Here is a 23,211-nt window from a genome sequence, read left to right on the forward strand (position 1 = left end):
TTTTTTTAAGTTCTTTGATAAGGTTACAATACGAAGGCCTAGTACATAGCAAAGTCAGAAAAGCACCAAGCAGCCACAAAAACTGAGAAATGAAGTTGAAGACAAGGTGCAGGAGAAATTATGGTCGGGAATTTACATCATTAAAAGAAAAAAGGTCAGGCGCTAAATCAATTGTTGGAAACAGTTCTCAGAAATAGTTGCAGCAAGAGACAACAGCAGTATCGGCTACATGAAGTGCAACTTGTGTGAAAAAATATACAAACACGAGAGCCACAAAACAGGCACTTCCAGCATTGTTGTTGCCAATTTACAGGGCGATGTTTTCAAGCACTTTCAGTTTTAAATAAAGGCTGTTTTCATTTGCATTACACTGCCTATATGTCTGTTTAATGGTTGCTGGTGCGTGGCGGGTTGTAAAAACAGATAACAGTTGGGCAGGGCAGGCTGGTCAAATAATTTCATAAAAGCGGGACCTGCAGGTTGGAAAAAAACCGACCCACGCATCCTTAGTGTGCTGTGCAGGTTGATAAGCTCCATCCAATCTGCTTGTAACTCCATAGTACAGAAGATTGGTTGCTGTCACCTTAGCAGCCAATAAGCTTACAAAGGTTTCAATAAGTTTGCATTAGCAATCTGCAGGACGATGTTGGATGCCCTCCTCCACCATGTATAAAGTAGATCTGCTATAGGGGTTACATGTATGTTATGCCATATATTCTCAGACAGCAGTCTATATACATACTTGCAGTAGCAAGTCTCAGTACTTGCTCTGCACCGATAACCAAAGCAGCAGCAGCAGCAGCATAGCGGATCTATTCAGTCAAGACCAAACACAAAAACATTGCCATATACATATTCATTACCATAGTATCCCTCTGAGAATTGTCATGGGAAAATAATAATAATGGGCACAAACCTTTTCTAGTTGGGACTTTCCGGCATTTGGATTATTGTATGGTGCAAAACTATTGTCATCTGTTTTTGGTGTCAGGGGTTGGAGCTGAGAGTTCGAGGGGGAGTTGGGATGTTTTGGGCTGCAGGATTCAACAGGAGGTGTTTCATGCTTCCTGCTGTCTTTCGCTGGTCGAGATGCCCTTGGCCGATGCTGTACTTTTTTATTCTTGCTGCCTTTCGGCCTTCCTCTGGCTCTCTGAGGTGATAGTAAGCCACCTGCAGAAGGTTTCTAAAAAAACAAAACAGATGATCAATAATTATCTCAAAAATTTTAATCCAAAGTTAACAATCTACACAGATTTAATGACTATCACCTTTTTTAGTCTGGACTTTCTGGCAGTCTGATGATTGTCTGGAGCACAACTGCTCTTAGCTGTTTGTGGTGATAAGTGTTGGAGGTCAGCAGAGCTGCGAAGTGAACGTTTCAGGTATTCAACAGCACACTCTGTAGACTCACTGCCGTGTTTCACTGGTGGAGAAGCACTTGGATCCTCCTGTACTTTATTATTGTTGCCTTTTGGCCTTCCTCTGAGTCTCTGCGGTGATGGAAAGGCATCTGCAAGAGGTCTCTAAAAATACATGAGCAATAATTATTCTAGGCATTTAAACAAAAGTTAGAGATTAAAAATGTAATAATGCTGACTCAAACCTTTTCTACACTGGACTTTAAGATATCCGGCTCACTATATGGTGCACAACTATTCTGACCTGTTTGTGGCGACAGGGATTTGAGGTCAGAGTTTGAGGTGGAGCTGAGGAGAAAGCTGGACTGGAGTCTGTCCTGTTTCAGGGCTTGTGGTCTGTTAGTGTGGCAGCACGAATCCTCCTTGCAACGACAAGGAGATAATGTAGTACATGTGTAAACGCCTGTCGAAACATCAGAAGGGGTCTGATGATTTTGAGTTCGTTTAGAGTTCTGATAATGTGTCCTTTTTGTTTTTTGAGAACTTAAGTGTTGTTCCGGGCGCAAATTGACTAGCCCATCCAATTTAGCTTTGCTAGCAGCTACCTCTTTCTCACTTGGTTCAACATTTTTCTTTTTGCTTCTTCCTTTGTGTGCTGTTTTTAATTGATATTTTGGGGTGGCGATTTTTTGAGGCAAGACCTGCTCAGGTTTATGTGAATTTTTAGACACACATCCATTTATATTTGTAACCTGGCGTCTTGATTTCCGTAAACAAGTAAGACTTTGGCTTGCTGCTTGTGGTTTGTTCTCGGTTGTTCTCCTTCCACGTGATTTTACAAGATTCAGATCTTGAGGTGCTGTGGTTCTTTTATTATGAGTAATTGAATCAGTGCCACCTGAAACTGGTTTGTTGACTTGTGTAGAGTCTGTGCGACAGGTCCTGTGAGGATTCCTTTGGCGCTTTAAAGACTCATCTGAAGAACTCATTCCTGCAACCATTGATATTTCAGCACTTTGACACACCCAAGGTTGCTCTCATCGTGTTGAACTGCAAAAAACAAACAAACAAAACACACACACACACACACACACACACACACACACAGAGGTCTTTTAATTTGTCTTAGACGTCAAAAGTATCATAAACAACCATATGTAACTTACCTCAAGTTAGACCAATGAAAAAGTTACATTGTAACAGTTGTACAGTTAATATGGTCCACAAAATGCGTGACATTTTTCGTTATAAGCTTATGTTGTGTTTAATACATCAAATAAACAATAGGTCAGTTAAATCCAATTGGATCACACTGTATATTAAACGTAACAATGACCATGTACATAAATTCAGCCTTTAAAACTGCTGTTAGTTAATGTAACCATTTAGGTTAGCGATACTCGAACTAACATAACTCAAGTATTTTGCCCAGAAAAAAAATGCTAAATCAAGAGTATTAGATCTGTACCACTGCAGATAAAACAATATATACGAGCAGAACGCAACTTGAAGTAAGTATTTAAAAGCAGACGAGAAGTGTTTACTCGGAGCGCTCCGTGTTAGCATTAGCAGCTCCGTGGAAAACCAATGTAAACACTGTTAGTCAGCGTATGTGGGAGTTTGCGAAAAATCTGCAAAAGCTGGTAAAAACATCTACTGTTTCAATAGCGTAACATAAAACGAGTGCCCTCATGTAAATGGTAGTAGTAAAAGACTTACTCATTTGGATCTTTAGCTTTTTACAAAGCGCTCGATTGCGATCAGTTGCTCAAGCTCCTTTACAATCAGGAAGTTGAAGGAAAGCGAGTTCAGTTATTCCACCCAAAAAGCAGTCTTTTCTTTTTTCACTTTTTCATCCAAATAACACATTTACTACTAATAAATAATGCTTAATACTGACATTAAATAATATTATTATTTAACAGTCATTTTAATAGCATTTTAAATAACAAATTGTCATCATTTTATTTATTTATTTATTTATTTATTTAAATAATTAGTAAGCATAAACCCATAATGTAAATAAATATACATATAAATATATTTTATTATCTACAGAACAAACCGCTATTAACAAATGACTCTCCTAGTTAGCCTAACATGCCTAGTTATAAAAAAAGAAATGTTATTACTAAAATCTACTCTTGGGAAATGTGTTTAAAAGAATTACAATTTCTAAAGACTTTCCGAAGTTCCTCATTGTCAACTTACAAAATTAAAAAATAAATAAATACAAGTAAAATATATTCCCAACTTTATTGCTATAACAACAACAACAACAACAACAACAACAACAACAACAACAGCAACCATAATAGATAGATGGCTTCATGGTAAAGTGAAATGATAATATTATTAATAACAATAATGGTAATAATAATAATAATAATAATAATAATAATAATAATAATAGCAACGTTACAATTATATAAGAATAAAAATAGATTATTTATTGACACAGACACCCAAGTAGCTGTTGCTTTCAATGACATTTTGGCTCCATATTCCGTCCCAGGACTGTTTTCTTCGTTTGTCATCCATCAACTTTGCAGTTTTCTCTGCAAAACAGAAAAAGAAACCAATTTTAAAAAGTTTTCTGTAAAGACTATAAATGTGCTAATCTGGGCCGCAGTTACTGACACTTGTTTAGCGAGGTGAGTTGTTTTGGACTGACAGGCTTTCCTCTGACTCTCTGCTGCTGCCTGCTGACTGACCGCAGCGTCACGTAAAGACACACAGGCGTCCAGGTGATGAGACTCACTGGCCACACTCACCCGCACAGACTCCAGCAGAACTGCAGGAGGAGCAACAATACACAATACATTCTGGACTCAAACACTTGAGTGAGTTTACATTAAAACTGACATAAACATCGTACAGAGGTGTATTAAACTGATTTTGTTTTTATTACAGGACTCCAAAGTTGTCAGGTATTGTTTTATTCATTAATCCTTTAACTGCCTGCTCTACCGAATGGATGACCATATTTTGACTGTTTTAAATAATGACTTTTTAAAATGCTGGTTTTAAGTAATGACTTTTAAAGAATGACTAATAAATAATGGTTTACACACACAGCATTGTTGGATTACAAAAAAAAAAAAAAAAAAAAACCCCAAACAAACATAATTCTGTTGCACTAAGGGACTTGATTTTAGTTTTATTGTAAAAAAAAAAAAAAAACAACAGCAACAACAACAAGAAAAAATGTTAAATGAGAATCAGAAATATTTTATGGCATACTTCAAAAAATAAAGATGATTGAGTATTCAAAAATGTTTTATTTTATTATTTTTTTTTCGATAAATTGGTCTTACGCTTCATATTTTCTGGTGCTTCATAGTATATGTATTAATTCTGGTACTTTTACCATAAACTGGCATATCAACCATTTGGTAGAGGCTGATATTTTAGAAATTATGGGATGTGTTGAAAAATGCACATTTAGTGTGTTAACTAGCGACATTAGGAGTTAAGAAATGCAATCCAAACTTTTTCTTGGTGGGGCAGTTAAAGGGTTAAGAAGACTTCCTATTTTATGCAACAGTGTTTCACAAGTAAATACATCTTATCTAAGAATCTGTGGGAAAAAAATGAAAAACTGTACAAGAACATTATACAGTATTATTAGAAGGTATTATTAAAGGGGTGGTCTGCTACGATAACATATTTTAAACTTTAGTTGATGTGTAATGTAGCTGTGTGAACATAAACATCATCATCAGGTTAATGATGTCATAAACCCAACAGGTTACACGCACACACCCTGCGCAGTAAAGTGGCGTGGCCAGAGGCGCTGTAATTTTACAGCAGAGAAAGCTAAAATGCTGTCCAAACGCTGCTATTTCCACAGAGCTTGTTCTGTTTCTGTATTTGGGCTTCCAAAGGATGTTTCTGTCTGATTCAGGCTCAAACTTTTATGGCTCGTTACACTGACTAACAGTATTTACACAACGGCAAAGGACATGCTAGTAGAGCCGTAATGCTTCCTGGTGACGTGAAGCCAATTCACGAATCACATCACATTATGTTAGCTGACCAATCAGAGCCTCTTGAGGGAGGGCCTTTGGAGGAACTAGGAAATATTTTTTTCTTAAATAATTTTTTTTTTTTTTTTATATATATTTATTTTATATATTTAGTCTCTGTAATCCTGTTGCACTGTAGAAGCTTTGTCACCAAAACAAATTCCTAGTATGTGTGAACATACCTGGCAATAAAGCTCTTTCTGATTTCTGATTTCTGATTTCTGATATGACAGTCGTTTTTATGTTATCGGAGTAGCTGTATATTATTAAAGTAAGATATAAGAAAAAAATAACAACGTGATTTTCCAAAAATGAAGCATGAGCACACATTGCTTTGCATCTTATAAAAACAACCAGGCCTTAAAAATACACTCTGGACCACCTCTTTAATCATAAAAACTGCAGAATCCCTGCCAAACGACTATTTACTACTTATCATTATTGTTATTACCATTATTCTTATTGTTAATAAGAATAATATTATTCATTCTTATAATAACAAAAAGAAGTTAATTATTAGCAATATGTGTGAAAAAAAGTTGGGATGACACAAAAATGACCCTTTATTTTGTTGATATCAGTCCTTTCCATCATTGAATCAGTCATCTGCACATCAATAACTGTCTGGTTAAGCTCAGCTACTAAATTCGATCTCCAAAGACTACGTCGAATAGTTCGGACTGCTGAGCGAATCACTGGTACAACCCTTCCTACTCCCCAAGAACTGTACTTATCCAGAGCGAGCAGAAGGGCTGCCAAAATCACTCTGGACCCCTCACACCCAGCACACTGCCTCTTTGAACTTTTACCTTCTGGTCGACGCTACAGAGCACTGCGCACCAGAACAGCCCGACACAGAAACAGTTTCTTCCCTCAGGCAATCCATCTCATGAACACTTGATGATAATAATCGTGGAACCAACATCACTACTTGCTATACACTTTTATACACATATACACTTATTTAACAACACACTTTACATGCCAATTTGCACATAACAGCTGCAACATATAACGTTGTATATAGTAATAAACATGTGCATACACTTGTCAATCTGTATATTTGCACTCACTACTTACTTCTGTTTTTTGTTTTAAAACATATTTATTATCTGTTTTTTGTCCTGTCTCTGTAATCCTGTTGCACTGTAGAAGCTTTGTCATGAAAACAAATTCCTCGTATGTGTGAACATACCTGGCAATAAAGCTCTTTCTGATTCTGATTCTGATTACATAAAACATGCATGGAACTGTTTTCATGTTTAAAATCACATTTTCATACACGTATCATTATTTTATACTTTAAGTAAAATAAATACAACAAATAAAAAATAAAATGTTACTCTCAAAACAGAATTGTGAAAACATTTAATGATGCCTTTGGATGAAACAACCTCTTTTTTTTACATCATTTTTAGAACATATCTCCATATTAGGATTTCTTACCCTCCTGTTGAGCCAGTTCAGAAGAATGTCTTTCATGCTCACTGCGATACATAAGTCTTTGATTTTCCAAAGTTGTTACATTTTCCTTTAGGATCATCTAAAACAGCAGGAAAGAATCAATAAACTGAACATTACTATAATAATAATAATGTTTTCTCTATATCTGCCCTTTTTTAACTACTCTTCCAAACTAGGACTGTGGTGGTACAGTGACTTAATGTGATAGTTCATCCAAAACTGAAAATTTGGTCATCATTTACTCACCCTTCACTTGTTTAAAACCTGTTTGAGTTTCTTTCTTCTGTTCAACACAAAATAAGATATCCTAGAGAATGTTGGAAAGCAGCAGCCATTGACTTCCATAGTATTTTTTGCTTTATATCGACTCCAATGTGAGCTGTTTCCAACATTCTTCAGAATATCTTCTTTTGTGTTCACAAAAAAAAAAGAAATGTTTGTAATCGCTTGAATGTGAGCAAATTGTGCAGAATTTATAATTTTATGTGAACGATCCCTTTGACAGAAGATAACACCATGGTACTCACTTGCATTTGCAGACTCTCAGTTAGAGAAGTGTTGATTCGCCTGTGGATCTCCAAAATATTGTCCAGCTCCTTGTTCAGTTTAGTCTGATTCTTCAAGCTCAGCTGCAGTTCAGATTTCAGGACCTCTTGCTCTTTTTCCTTCATCACTTTGGCTCCCTCCATCTTTTCCATTAAGGCCTGTTGCGCAGTTCTGCATTGTGTGACGCTTGCAAACGGAGGCCATGTGGCCCAAACAACAATGACGATCAGAGAGATGGTGGACCACAGCATGAGGAGAGCCAGAACCCAGTTACGGGCCTTCTGAGCAGAGCTGGAACGGGCCATCCTGAGAAAGATCCAGTGTAGGACAAACCCTCTGTTGTGTGTGTGTGGATGTTTCAGAGCTGGGTTTTGCTCTCTGGGCTTCGTCTCTGAATGTGAGTGGAAGCTACGTCAGCATCTCTGCCATGTTATTTTAAAGACCTTATCAGTACTCTGAGGAATAATTGCACATTACTGTTTTTGAAAACATCTAGCATTTCCCTGGAGACCTTTCTTCTCATGACATTGTGCTTCTTGGAGTCCCCATGAAATCACAATGAATGAAATTTGGCTTTTATCACAAATATGTTAGCCTTAAAGGGATAACAAAAACAAAAAAACTCTGTGATCATTTACTCTTCATCAAGTATTGTTTTTTCCCCTTCTGTTGAACACAAAAGAAGATATTTTGAAGAAAGCTGAAAACCTGTAACCATTGACTTCCACAGTACGTTTTTCCTGTGGAAGTCAATGGTTACAGGTTTTCAGCTTTTTTCCAAAACGTCTTTGGTGTTCAACAAAAGAAAGAAACTCATAGAAACACTTGAAGGTGTGTAAATAGTGTGTCAATGTTGATTTTTGTGTGAACTAACCCTTTAAGGTTATCTATATGTTCCAACAACAATGATGTAATTCACATTTTGACAACAAAACCAGTGATAAAAGTTAACATTTTTGGAACATGAGGTTTCTAATCATAAGAAAGCTACACTCAAATAAATATTTTTGAGCTTGTTCAAACTACTTTTATAAAATAAGTTGAAACAACACAATTCTTGAGTTTTTTTGGGGAAGACAGATTAATTGTTTCATGTTTAATCAACCTTAAAATGGTAAAATCCATTAAGTTAAATTAATCAATTTGCATTGTAATGACATGAAGGGATTTTGTGCAACCCGGCCTATTTTTTACAGTGTAAATAAATAAGCCTTCCATTGATGTATGGTTTGTCAAGATAAGCCACCATTGGCTGAGATACAACTATTTGAATACTGCAATCTAAGGGTTCTTAAAAAGATCTAAATATTAAGAAAATCACCTTTTAAAGATGTCAAACTGAAGCTCTTAGCATTGCATAAGTTATAACACATGACATGAGTTGTGAACAATTCCAGTTTCACTTACAACTCACTTTAACTAACACATTTCTATGTGAGAAGTTTGCTATGAACAATATCAACAAACAAATTTGGTACATTTCATGGTGTTTTGAATGTATTGCGTTTGGTTTCTGTTCTCTCTCTCTCTCTCTTTACTGTTTCTCAGCCAGGTGTGGAGGTGAGGGGGTTGATTAATTGCACCTGCTGCTCGTTGCCCTGCAAGCTTAAAAGCTGATCAGTTGCACGCCATATTAAAGCTTGCTTCCAGAGTGTGGTTTCTCTCCGGCGCTGTGAAAGATTATTGGTGCTGTTGTGATTACTTTATTGAAGTTAAAATCTGTTGTAAAGTGTTTGAGACCGCTTAAACTCTGCTTTAGTAACTTAACTTTGTGTTTGGAAGCTGTAGGGAGTTGGGTGCCATCTTACTCTTAAAACCCCTTTCTCTTGCTTAGTTAGGGAGTTAGTGTACATTTGTTAATTTAATTTTACTTTGCCAGTTTAGACCGTTTAACTTCCAAACTAGAGTAAACTTTTGTTTGTCGTTTTGCCCTTTCCCCCTCCTGAAGCCTGTTTTTGCTTCCCAGTTTTGTTTTTAATCATTGTACTGAATTTGGTGTGTTGTTGTGAAGGCAGGGGATTGATCCACACTCACCCCGACCAATTTAAAAAAAGTTCACCTTTACTCACTCCTAGAAATTTAATGGCAGCCGGGACATAAGTCTACAACAAATTGATTAATTTTTCCTGTTAAAATAGCTACCAAACATCCCGTTCAAGCAATACTTGTGATAGACACTGTTTGATCTGCTAGTTTCTTTAGCAGTAAAATTAAAGCCACCATTGCTTTTATTTTATTCAGAAGTCATCCAGGTGTAAGTAGACCCAACGGTAGACAAAAGAACTTTCAATATTTTACCATGTGTTTGGACTGTTCTTGTAGATGAGCTGGATGGCAGAATAAACTGATCATTCATTCGTATTCCTTCAGTTTAGTCCCTTTATTCATAATAGGTCATCACAGTGGAATGAACCACCAACTTATCCAGCACGATTTACACAGCGGATGCCCTTCCAAGCAGCAACCCATTACTGGGAAACACCCTTAAACTGCAGTCACACTGCACTTTTCTCCCCATAGACTTCCATTCGTATACACAAACGAATGCGTTAGACTGGAAACGCAAGCAAGCGTTGGAAAGTTCAAGCTTGGTCAACTCTGACCTGTGAAATTGCATCACATGATTGTGTGAGACCAATTGAGGATCAAAGCATGAGCTCATTGTACAGAAATTTAAAACATGGACCAATCTCTCGCTTTTTTTAAAATGTCTAATCATCTTGTTTAATCTCGCCCTGTTTCGCAGCGCCATACAACAGAATTTCTACAACAGGAGCATCAGCCTGTGGGGGAAACCCACATAATCACGTGGAGAAAATGCCAGTTGAACCAGCCGGGACTCAAACCAGTGACCTTCTTGCTGTGAGGTGACAGTGCTAACCACTGAGCCACCATAAACTGACAAAACTAAAAGAAGTATAATGTAGAAGGCTCGTGTTGAAGGCAAAGACAGATGCACATCACTGATTTATGCCAACATCTCATGGGAAGCGTTCTCAGAATGTTCATAGATGCCCTGTAGTTTAAAGTAAACAGCTACATCGACAAGACCCCAAAAATGCAAATGTTTATCTGAGCAGCAAAACACCATAATGTTACAATGGAGATGGAAAAATCCTTTGTGTAATTAAAACTGGGGGACTTTCAACATCTCTAGACATGTTGCAAATGAAGATAAAGAGTTTGACAAATGCTGGGATTTATGAAGCACCCCCTTGACCTCCCATTGCGCTCACACACACACCAAATAAAGGCACGCTGACTGTAGTCTTCTTCAGTACTTTTATTTGAATGGGTTTTTCGTATGTTTATATAAACGTAATAAAACGACACAATAATGGATACAGTACTGTAAGCAAACAGATATTGCTATGACTTTAATGAGCACAATTATTTCCTGAGAGATAATGATGCTCATTTACATATGGAATGTCACACACAAAAAAATGGAATGTTTGAAGTGCGTCTTATGCAAAAGAAAATAAAGACGGTCGCCCAAAAAACAAAAAAGTCCATCATCATTTACTTGCCCTTGTGTCATTTCCCAACCTGTATGACTTTCTTTGTTTAGCAAACCGCAAACTGTTTTGTACATACTATGAAAGTCCAAAATTATTTTTACTTTAACATTCAATATATGAAAGTAAGTCACACTGGTTTGGAAAGAACTGAGTGAATAAATGATACAAATTGAGGTGATCTATTCCTTTAAACTGAAGCAGCTTTCCAAGTACTATATATATCTCTACAGCTCATCCGAAGACAGCATTTAGGACCATTATATGTTTTAAGAGTAATTTAATTTATCTCACATCATAAAATAAGGATCTGATTTGCATAGGAAAGCAGACATGCAGCACCACAAATCAATTGGCATCTTAAAATTCCTCATAGAGGATTGTGTAGTGCATTAGTTGCAATGTACATTGATATCGTTTGCTTTGAGTGCTGTAATTGATTCTCAAGTCTTTAATAACTCTTTTTTTAAATAGACTAAACCAGCATGTATAATTTTGAGGCTGCGAGTACACAAGCTAAATGTTCACTTCAGCTGCAACAAACTGATACTACTGTATATTGCACAAGCGAACAGCTCATTCTTAATACATGCTCACCTTTAGATGAACTTTTTTTTAACCGCTCGAGCATTTGTTCTAAGAGTAACACGAACCCTACAGGATCACATGAAGCTTAACGCAATATTTAAAGTTTAGTTCACTTTCTGAATGAAAGTTTCCTCGTAATTTACTTGCTCCCCTTCTTCTTCCTTATTTTAATTGAAAATTATTGAAGGTTTTTGAGGAAAATGTGAAGTTTTTCCTCAATATATAGGATTACTATTGTACTCAGTGGATTCAATGTCCAACCTGCAGTTTTAATACAGCTTCTAAGGATTCCAGAGACAGGAAATAAGCTAAACGATCAGTCATTTTCTTAGATGATATAGTTTTAAACAAATAAATCTGATATTTTCTTCAGGTAACATCTACGATGAAAAGGGGCAAGCAAATTACTGGAAAAAATGTCAATTCTGGTTGTGAACTAATCTTTTAACACACTATATCTCTGCACACACCAAGCAAAGACAGTAGATAGTCATTATTAGATTGAGAAAGCAAACCTCAAGCCATGCTGGTGCTGCGAGTGTGGTTTTCAGCTGAAATGGTGCGCACTAGCTCCTCTACCCAGCGCACCTCGGAGCCCATCTGCTCAGCCAGAACTTCATATCGGTTCTCCAGTCGGCCGAATTTGCGTTTGAGGGTATTGGCTGAGAGCATGGCAGCACGAGCCTCTTCTTGGCTCTGTCTGCGCAGGGCTTGGGTTTTCTGAAGCTCCTGTTTGATCTGACTGAGATCTGCGGCGATGCTTTCGTTCTCCTCTTTATACCAGCTTTCCTTCTCCTCGTAGATGGAAAGCAGTGCGGTCACATCCTCGCCGCACGACCGCTGGTTTTTCTCCAGCTCTCGCAGACCTTCTTCGGCCACTGCAATCTCCTCCATGACCTGGGAGAAGCGCTCGAAGTTGATGTAGGTGTTGTTGGGAGGCATGCTGGAGTGGGATTTGATGGTGTACTCTTTGAGACGTGTGGTCTTCAGCCGCCTGCGTTCAGACTTGCGCTCGCTCTCTTCGGGTCGAACGTTTCGTCTCTTAATGACCTGATGGGAAGAGAACACGGTTAAACACTGAACGAATGGTGGTGGCACAAGTCAAATGGGAGGGAAATTGAAAGATTCAAACCTTGATCCATGAGTGCTGCAGGCTGTCCTCGATTGTCATTCTTTTTCTGATTGTTAAAAGCAGATATGAAGATAAACGTCAATACACATATGAAAATATTTGATTTGTTTATATTTGTATTTTTTATTATAGTATTCATAGATATTTAAAATGTGCTTGCTTTAATCTTTTCTGCTTTTATTTTTGTTACGTGCTAATTAAGAATTAAATTAAGAAAACTAAATGAAAAAACATATTTAAGGTTAAATAATGTAAAAATTATTTTTATTTAATTTAATTATTGTTGATTTTAGCCACTTTTGCAATATTGGGCTGAATGGTTCTGTTTACTTAATTCCATTCGGACTCGGTCAAAGACCATAGAACACACAAGACGTGTCACTTGTATCGTTTTGAATGGGGAAAAGTGTAACGGTCAATATGACGAATAAAGCCCCACCTACTAGTACAGGAGCCAATCATCGATCGCTATAGACTGACGGAGAAGCTTGTAACAGACATCTGCTTTCACAACAGTATGGTGGTCAACAAACACACTGGGATCTCAGCGAATACTTGCTTCAGACACAAGAAATAGATCTAAATAAGGCTTGAAATCTGTACTTGTAAAGGAACTAAGTGCACTTGAAAACAAAAGTTTTTTGGTTTTGTAATCTGTATGAAATGAACGTGAGCTACCGTTCATCCTGTCAAAGACACAGCGCATGACATTAACTACTTAAATGCCCACAAACTAGTAAACAAAGAGTCGCTGCCACTTCTGGTGGAGCTTCACCATCAAGACCAAGCTGTGAATTACTCTAGAAGACCAGCGCGATCAGACGATCATTATTCAGAGGAGGATAATGTATAGAACGCCCATAAATGAGGTTGGTGTCGTGATCTCATTCCTTTTAAGTGCGCAGGCGCATTAGCTCAGTTGACCCGAAAATAAGCCGATTGTTCGATTTTAAAGTTAAGAAATTAAACTTATGAGACAGTTGTTGTCTAATTTTATTGGTGGTTCCAAATATGCAATGTAATCGTAAGCTTGGCAAACACTTTTGGAGAATTTGATGTTTTCCCATTCCGACAGAATGCCCGAGAGGTGTTTTAAAGATGCCCGTCTTAGTGAAATGACTTGCTTTAAATGGACTTTGACTCATTGTAGTCAGCACGAAATGATTTGATTTTTCACTGTGGTGGTATTAACAGAACTCTTTGGAATGCAATACAAATGCGCCAGTCATGGCCTTGGTAACAATATGGACATCGGGACAATGTTTTTGGGACATTTACTGATGTATTCTTTGTTGAATGACAAATAAAAAAATATTTAAACACATAGCGCTCTTCTGTAGTGTGCGAATTATACATTGACGATTTTGGGTTAGTTTGTGTAATACATGCCTCAGTGAATCAAGTTTATGTATTTACTTAAATTACATAAAATTTATTAATACAATGTATTTAAGTTTTCAGTGTTTTGTGGGATAGGCTATTTAGTGTATTCTGACCTGATTATCTATTTCGGCTTACATTAGGTCAAACTATACAAACTATGCATCTAATTTGACTTTATTCTTGGGCTACATGTAGAAACAAACACCTATTTATTGAGAAATCAGTCTTGAGAACACAGTGTCTAATGGTGCTTTAAATCTGCTGGTTTCAGACTGTTGAATGACTTTTTTCCTAGCATAGACAGATTGGTGCAATTATGCATTCTCAAAAAGTTATGAACCATTGTAGGGGTGGTCAAATGGATATCTATTATATTAATAATTAACATTATCGTTATTTAAAATACATCTTGTTGACGTCCTTCAGGGGGGAATCAATCCTTAATTGGGGGGAGGGGGATGGGGGTCAACCCACCCAAAACCCCCTGTAATCCGCACCCTGCTCTTCCTCCTGCGTGACAGACTGGTGAGGTCATGTGCACACAAGCTTTATCAGGCCAGCACAGTTGTCTAACCATGCCTAGAGTTCTGTGCTTTTAATGGCTACCATGCAGTTTCAGGCTCTCATCATTATTTGAACTGTTTGGCACAAGAGTGGAAAAGCTTATCATGCAATTTCCTATTTCCATTTTATTTTATTTCAGTGACTACTTTGGCTTATACTACTAACTTGGGATCCTTGACGAGCAGACGGCGAATGAAGTCCTTGGCGAGTTCACTTGTGTTGCTGAAGTACTCTTCGTCAAAGTCATAGTTGACTGCTGAAATATTGGTAAGTGTTTCTTGTTTGGTCTCACCAAGAAATGGAGAAGCGCCACTCAGGCTAAGAAGTGTAAATAATGCATTAATATATGTCAAGCAAAAAACAATGGCATGAACTAGGCGTGAAAAAAACAAACACTTAATACAGTCGAACATGATAACGACTACTTACAGTATATAAGTGATTACTCCAATGCTCCTGGAGGAAAGAAATTCACAAGAAAACAAATGAACCGTGAGTAAATGTGAACCGAATATCATGGATTTGCAATGTTAATTAAACAACTAAATGATTGACTCACCACATATCTGCCTCCAGCCCAAGGGGTTCATAATTTACAATTTCCGGTGCTATGAAAGATATTGGAAAGATTTAGGACTTTTTAATAAATGTTATCATAATTAAAAAGTGCTATAAGCAGCTCAAATTCCCACCAACAAACTCCGGAGTTCCAAAGATGTTTTTAAATTCATTTCCATCCTTAATCTGATGTGCAATTCCAAAATCGATCAACTTGATTCTGGGGTTCGGCACATTTTTATCTAGCAGCATTATGTTTTCAGGCTGAAAAACACAGTGAGACAAGACTATTGTAATACATGTAAAATATTGTGAGTCTTTGGGCATCTACATTAACAAAAAGCAAAACCTTGTATGACTTTATATAATGAAAATGATGTCTATTACCAAAATATGTAGTAGAAAATATTTAGAAACTTTTCCACTAATATTTGTTTTCTAATGTTTGCATTTTATACATGTTTTCTTTGTCTAAATAAAAATAAAGGTAAAATAAAACTGCAAAAATAGTTTACACAAACAGGAGTTGAAAAATCAAAACCCTTCAATTGAAAATTACATCAAAAAGTCCCAACAATGTGGCATTGTATTAGTGTTTTGAACTCCCAAGTTGTGTTGCCATAAAAAAGGAAACAGACAGTGCAAGTAGTTCACTGTGAGCAACTTTCTGATTCAAGTACTGTACAACTAAAATAATGACCCATATTGTCAAAATTTGATGTGCTTTTTAAATAGCATAAATGTTTCATTGGTATTCAACTACATATTTTAGTAAGAGACATCATTTAATCATATCAAACCATACAAGTTTTTTTTTATCCATGATATCCCATAAAAAAAACATCCCAGTATTGTACCTTCAAGTCAAAGTGAGCGATGCGTTTTGAGTGCAGGTAGTGAACTCCATCCAGGATCTGCTTGAGGAACTGCGTGGCCTCCTCCTCAGTCAGCGACTCCTTCTCAGCCAGGAAGTCAAAGAGCTCTCCTCCAGACACCAGCTCCAGGATCAGGATCACATCGGTCTTGTTCTCAAAGATGTCGTGTAGTGTGATGATGTTGCTGTGCTGAATCTCTCGGAGGATGTTCACCTCTCGCTCGATCTCCTCCCGGCTCACGCCTCGTCGGCTGGAGGACAGACGTCTCTTCTTGATAAACTTGGCAGCATATTCAGATCCGCTGCTCTTTTCTTTGCATTTACGCACAATGGCAAACTGGCCACTGAGAAATATAGTACAATGAAACAGAGAAAAACAACAATCAAAAAGGGGAAATTATGATGTTGTAATAGTTTAAAAAGGACATGCAAAGTGCAATTTTTGCTTTCATATGAGCTTAATGCATTTTTTAGGTTTTGAAATTTAGTCACACATGGGGTGACCAGGCGCCCTGGTTTCCCAGTGCTAAAAATGAACCTGTATGTGTAGCAAATATTCTTGGCTTGTAATATTAAGCTCTTATGACAAAGAGAGAGACAGATGCTCTGAATGCAGTAAAACTATTAATTTTTTTCCTTTGGCCATGTTTTTTGTCCGGAATTTCATGCATATCCTTGGAATTTGTCAGGTAATAAAATTTTGCTGTACATCACTACATGTACATGACTGAAACCTTCTGAAAACTCCAGCCAGGGTGAAGATTTTCCAAAACTCTAGGTACAGTGTGGTCGTGTTGACACTACAACTGGAATTTTAGCCCCATGATGACAGCGTGCATGCTGTATACTTCTCTCTGATTGGCCAACAGGGCTGGGTTAACTGCAAACCGAAATCGTGATTAAGGCAAATTCTGTTCCGCCTCTGAACTCATGTTTGCATTGACTTGAATGCAATGTATTCATGAAATATACTGAATTTCCCATCTGGTGTGAACTGAATATAACAGTGTCAGTATCGCCACCTGTTGATTCGGTATGCCCATAACATGCATCACAGGGCGCTTTTGCGTTTTCATGTGGACAAAGATTTTTTTTTAAAACAAAAGCAGGGAAAACTCTGTTCATAGAAACACATGCATACGTGTGGACATGGCCTCACTTATCTGAACCATTCATTTCAGGTTTTCGAGTCTCTTCTAATGTTCTGATGATTTGATTCAGGTGTGTTTAAATAGGAAGAGATTGAATACTGTTGGTGTGCCTTTAGGAACAGGGTTGGGAAACACTGGAGTGCAGTATACCTTGTTATTATCGACACTAATGGCCATTAAGTGAACTGCTGTCTGAACTTGCGCATTGCCATGCTCATGCAGATATAACATATATTAAACGGAACATGATTCAATGTCGGAATGGGAAAAACATTTTTTCTTACATAGATCTAAAATACAAGTTGAAAATACTTTTTCCAGCAATATGCTGAAACCAGTGCTTAATTTGAGCTGGATCTTGTCAGATCCTTTTCCGGGAAATGTTAGATATTCATGTTTTGCATTCCGGTAATTTTAATTGATCTGGCATTAACTTTTACGTGATGAATACCTGCATGTGTGTGTGTGAGAGAGAGAGAATGTGAATGACTAAGTGAAAAACACTAAGCAAAGCTGTGTGGATTGTGTGAATGAGCACACAAATAAAGACACACATTAAAGTCACTTTTGACCAATCAGCTTTCTTACATTTACAATCAATCTCATTGGTTGGTGATTAATGTTTCGCACGCAGTGAGCAGCGAAAATAAACAATGGCATAGTGGCTTACCCGAATAATATTTGTATTTTCAAAATGCCAGAGGCAGTAAAGCATATATTATTTTTTAAAAACCACGAGTATGACAATGAGCCTGATCAAGAGAAGATGAAACTGCGCCCCTGGATCAGGATAGCGGAAGTCAGAAAACATGTCGGAAAGGTAACTGTGGGCTCTTCTTGAAGATTAGACAGAGTGAGTCATTTTCAATAGTGAAATGAACCGAATGTCAGTGGTGTTAGTAAACTGAATAGTGATGATTCATATGATTTATGTTTGTAGCTACATGTTTGTTTGCTTTTTTTTTTTTTTATCCATGGTTGACCCATAACATTATATTGCACAAAATAATTAAAGACGGTTCAGAAATTGTATGTTTTTTTCTCTATAACCGCTTAGTTGGTGGACGTCGGTCACGTAACTTTTATTTCCTGATTTTGTTCAGGAAATTATTTCATTTACAAATAAAGCACTGGCTATAACCAATATAAAGCACTTGCCTCTCAATAAAAAAATGTAATCCAATAATAATGCGATGAGAAAACAGCATTTAAGAAAGCACCGGGACATAACATGTGTTAGTACCAGCTCTACAATTCACTCACATCATGTTGACAAGTCAGATAACAATAAATAAATAAAACCACACTGTTCTGGCTATAAAGTTTGACAATAAATTATTACAATTAAGACAATAGATTTGGATAGTTGACATTTCTACATTTGGTCGACCTTTTGTTTGTTTTCTTTGTTACAACTGATTCATAAAATTGTAATAAAAAGTGACTTGTACATGAAGTCTTGAAAACAGGTGCTTTAAATTTGACTAAATATAAGGCTACATCACTATTTTTAAAAAGTTGTTTAAGAAACAAGCTTAAATGTTAAAAAAAAAAACATGACATATGAAGTACAAACACTGAACAAAATAAAACATTTTTTCTGTTAATTTGAATTAAGACTTTACTAAACTATGAGCAATAACTATTATAGTAACTTTAACAATAACCATATTAGCATCCCCTCCATTGCACATTTAAGTACTATTTATAATAAAGATGTTTTGTCATCCATGGCTTCAAATGCTTGAGCTGATAAAAGCAGGACTAGCTGCCAATGTTTTTATCATCCATCAGCTGGAAATCATCATCATCTTAAAGTGACTCAAACAATGTTGTTCTTCTGTGTTGTTATTGTTAAAATTCTGATGTTGACTTCTCTGTTCTTATAAAAATAAACACTGTAGGGATCATTATAGTTACTGTCCTTGTTGTGTATTTATCTGATGGCCTCTCTATAGTCTCTTTTGCAGTACAGCTGTTCTCAGGCTCAGACACTGAGCATGTGCATTTTAAAGCAGTGATGTCATGCTGCAGCAGAAAACTCTATGTCCATATATAGGAAGAAAGGCTAGGCTTGATTCAGTGTTTGCACATGATTGAGTGTGCTGGGTTTTTTTTTTTTTTTTTAAATTGCGGGGCTTTCATAATGTTTGTTTTTGTACTGCACTGATAAGCACAAACACTACATTGCCTTGGCAACTCCAGGACAAACAGTATGAACTATTCCTAGGGCCAGACAGAATCTGCGGACGTTTTTTGCAATTTCTGCGAAGAATTTTAGTAAAAATCAGCAGATTTCTGCGGAATGATTTTGGGAGTATCATAACTAAAACCTTAATATGTGAAAAAAAATACCTTTTTAACTTTTATTTAATGTTTAAAATGCAAATTCAATTAGATTCACTTCATTTTGTAAACAAAGCAAGTCTCTCATATAATATATCTACAGAAAATGTTACTTTAAAAACTGCATTGTACGAAAAATCAGATGAATATTTTCATATTAGTCAATAATATTACAGTAATTAAAAAACTGAATAAATGTAGATTTAAACACATTTACTCAAGTAAATAAACAAAATTAATGATGGGCTAAAAATCTGCGGGAATCTGCATGCACAGATTCCGTGTGGGCCTACCTATTCCTTTAAATTCTACATCATTACAGAACTTTACTGATTCCTTCATCAAATAAAAATCTTTAGGCTACTTTAGATCTTAATCTTTGTTTTATCCACTATATGTAAGATGACTTACGTAGATGTAAGGTTGTAGAGGAGTGAAATGGCATCTCTTACCTTCCTAACTCTTCTCCCATTTCATAGAAGATCTCCACATCCTCCTGCCTGAAGCCAGCCATGATTTGCTGACTTCAAATTATTGAGTCTGTTAGAAAAGCAACAGAAACGCGAGTTGCTAAGACTTAATTTCACAATTGGACTTAACCAGATGCTGACACTTTAATCACATTGACTATAAATAAGTTTGTCAGTGTTGTGGAAAGTCAACATGCTTCAGTATTTGCTTTTAACCTCAGAAGGTTGGACTTTAAATTGACATGGGAATGTGAACTGCCATTAGCATAATCTGGACATTTTAGTCCTACTCACGTCATTAACCACAGTACAAGGTTGCCAGTTTTTTTTTTTTTTTTACTTTTCTGTCTCCATCAAAGATCTTCAACAGCAGATATCTCATTACTGCAGTCCAGTAGAAATTACACATAAAAATTTATATTTTCGGAATCTGTGCAATAGTGCTTATCAAGCCTTAAGGCGTTAAGATAACTACAACAACTACCGTTTATTTTAGCTCATTTTAGTGTCAAAGCCAAAATAAATTGAAATGTTACCGAGTTCGTGAGACGAACACAAAATAAATATACTTTAATAATCCACGACATATCTAACGTTACCAAAGCACTAATTCCAGGTAGCCATCTGGCTAACTTGTAAAAGAAACGACTAGCGATCACCGGCAAGCTACGTTTGTTAACAAATTACGGAATACACATAAAAGATATTATCCACCATATAAATAATAGTATCTATAAGAACGAATTGTAGGGAAAAAACAAACGCTGAGAGTTTGTTACATACCTTAACGTCGCCGCATTCCTCAGCCAATGGGTATTTTCCGGTTGCTGCTCTGTGGAGAGGCGTGGCTAATTCTGCGACGTCAACGACACTCCAACGCAGGATGATGTCAGCTGGCGTGTACCTGTTATTAAGAGTCTGCCAGGTGTTTGCGTTGTGATCTAACTTTAAAACTACGTGTTTGGGCTTGTTTTGCACTGTTCCTTTGTCAGTGCCATAGCCTGTGTATGCCCGAATGAATATATAATCTAACGTTGAATCCAATATTAAAAGAATAAGAAAATATATTTTAACTGGCCGCATTAGTCGTGTACTTCATGTCACTATGTTGTTTAGAACCACATCTGTGTGTCAAGCAAACTGAATAATTTCAGTGAACGCACATGTGATATGCCAGTAGTTTGTAACTATAATTCCTTAGTTTGTTGAAAGAAATAAACATGTCTGTTCGACTACTGTGATTAGTAAAAAGGACAACGATTAAAGTCTAGGAAAGAAGAAAACAATTTTTAAAATATTTTTACAGCATAAAAATTTCATGGACTTTTTTTAAATTTAGCAAAATATAAAAAGCAAAAAAAATTTTTTTAAATAATAATACAATACTAAACACACACACACACAGTTGAAGTCAAAATTATTAGCCCCCCTGTTTATTTTGTCCCCAATTTCTGTTTAACGGAGAGAAGATTTTTCTCAACACATTTCTAAAAATAATAGTTTTAATAACTCATTTCTAATAACTGAATTACTTTATCTTTGCCATGATGACAGTAAATAACATTTTACTAAATATTTTTAAAAACACTTCTATACAGCTTAAAGTGACATTTAAAGGCTTAACTAGGTTAATTAGGTTAACTAGGCAGGTATAGTAATTAGGCAAGTCATTGTATAACGATGGATTATATATAGCTTAAAGGGGCTAATAAATTTGACCTTAAAATGTGTTTTAAAAAATTTAAAAATGATTTTATTTTAGCCAAAATAAAACAAAAAATACTTTCTCCAGAAGAAAAAATATTATCAGACATACTGTGAAAATTTCCTTGCTCTGTTAAACATCATTTGGGAAATATATATATATAAAAAAAGAAAAAAATTAAAAGGGGCTAATAATTCTGACTTTAACTGTATGTAATTCTCTCTCTCTCTCTTTATATATATATATATATATATATATATATATATATATATATATATATATATATATATATATATATATATATATATATATATATATATATATATATATATATATATATATATATATATACACACACCCACAATTAAAATATGTATATTTACTTAAATCGTTATTTAAATTGGCAAATAAATCTATTTGCAGTTTTTGGAAATTTAATTGAAGGGGAGGCACATATGCAAACTTGTATTTCCTACACCGTTCACCTGATTTGCATGTAAATACTCTCAAATTAAAGCTGACAGTCTGCAGTTAAAGCACATCTTGAGCAAATCAACTGTGTAAGTGTATAGAGCTAAAAATGTTTGAATTGTGTCAATGTCCAAATATTTATAACTGTATATATATATATATATATATATATATATATATATATATATATATATATATATATATATATATATATATATATATATATATATATACACACACACACAGGATGTGCCATTTATATTGACACACCTTAATAAAATGGGAATGGTTGGTGATATTAACGTCCTGTTTGTGGCACATTATGTTAGGGGGCTTGTAATAACTCATAAAAGAATTACATTAAAACCAAGCACACCATTGTTTTTTTCTTGTGAAATTCCCAATAAGTTTATTAATATATATATATATATATATATATATATATATATATATATATATATATATATATATATATATATATATATATATATATATATATATATAGTATACAGTGCTCAGCGGGCACAGTGGGTAGCATGGTCGCCTCACAGCAAGAAGGTCGCTGGTTCGAGCCTCGGCTGGGTCAGTTGGCATTTCTGTGTGGAGTTTGCATGTTCTCCCCGTGTTTGCATTGGTTTCCTCTGGGTGCTCCGGTTTCCCCCACAATTCCAAATGCTATAGGTGAAATGGTTAAGCTAAATTGGCCATAGTGCATGTTTGTGAATGAGTGAGTATAGACGTTTCCCAGTTATGGGTAGCAGCTGGAAGGGCATCCGCTGCATAAAACATATGCTGTATAAGTTGATAGTTCATTCTGCTGTGGCGACCCCAGATTAATAAAGAGACTAAGGTGAAAAGAAAATGAATGAATAAATGAATGATTTGAGGGGGTGTACTCATATATGCTAAGCACTGTACATATAGGTTGTTTTTCCTAGCGAAAAATGAGGCAGAGGGGATATCCCAATCTTTTTTTGGCTATTTAAAACAAACACATTTTGCATGGTTCTTGTAATCTTATTAAGTAAAGCATTATCTTTTGCAATAAACATCTT

The 23,211-nt window shown here is 35.9% G+C and overlaps 2 protein-coding genes across 2 annotated transcripts in view; both read right to left on the reverse strand.

Moving 5' to 3' along the window:
• si:dkey-127k13.1 (PWWP domain-containing DNA repair factor 3A) overlaps positions 1 to 3,156 on the reverse strand; it is a 12,036-nt gene extending 8,880 nt beyond the window's left edge. The window contains exons 1-4 of the mRNA XM_056478524.1: positions 3,078 to 3,156; positions 1,604 to 2,408; positions 1,269 to 1,523; positions 917 to 1,183 (exon numbers count right to left, since the gene is read on the reverse strand). Coding sequence (XP_056334499.1) covers positions 917 to 1,183; positions 1,269 to 1,523; positions 1,604 to 2,359 — 1,278 coding nt within the window. The 5' untranslated portion in view covers positions 2,360 to 2,408; positions 3,078 to 3,156. The remainder of the gene's footprint in view (positions 1 to 916; positions 1,184 to 1,268; positions 1,524 to 1,603; positions 2,409 to 3,077) is intronic.
• A 7,508-nt stretch (positions 3,157 to 10,664) lies between these two features.
• Positions 10,665 to 20,868, reverse strand: dapk3 (death-associated protein kinase 3). The gene is made up of 9 exons (XM_056478545.1): positions 20,764 to 20,868; positions 19,963 to 20,050; positions 15,997 to 16,357; positions 15,274 to 15,403; positions 15,141 to 15,189; positions 15,011 to 15,037; positions 14,747 to 14,899; positions 12,635 to 12,680; positions 10,665 to 12,552 (listed from the first exon to the last, which is right to left on the reverse strand). Exons 2-9 carry the CDS (start codon positions 20,022 to 20,024, stop codon positions 12,019 to 12,021), a joined length of 1,362 nt encoding a protein of 453 aa, XP_056334520.1. The 5' UTR covers positions 20,025 to 20,050; positions 20,764 to 20,868; the 3' UTR covers positions 10,665 to 12,018.
• Between the last annotated feature and the right edge of the window lie 2,343 nt (positions 20,869 to 23,211).

This window comes from Danio aesculapii, chromosome 2, assembly GCF_903798145.1.
Source record: "Danio aesculapii chromosome 2, fDanAes4.1, whole genome shotgun sequence".
NCBI classification, from domain to species: Eukaryota; Metazoa; Chordata; class Actinopteri; order Cypriniformes; family Danionidae; genus Danio; species Danio aesculapii.

Excerpts from the sequence above, each read along its gene's own strand:
- dapk3 (XM_056478545.1), bottom strand. The coding sequence starts at position 20,024 with ATGGCTGGCTTCAGGCAGGAGGATGTGGAGATCTTCTATGAAATGGGA. Across the intron at positions 16,358-19,962 it reads ATGGGAGAAGAGTTAGGAAG|TGGCCAGTTTGCCATTGTGC; the intron begins GTAAGAGATGCC and ends TATATTTCTCAG. Across the intron at positions 14,900-15,010 it reads GGAGTAATCACTTATATACT|CCTGAGTGGCGCTTCTCCAT; the intron begins GTAAGTAGTCGT and ends TACACTTCTTAG.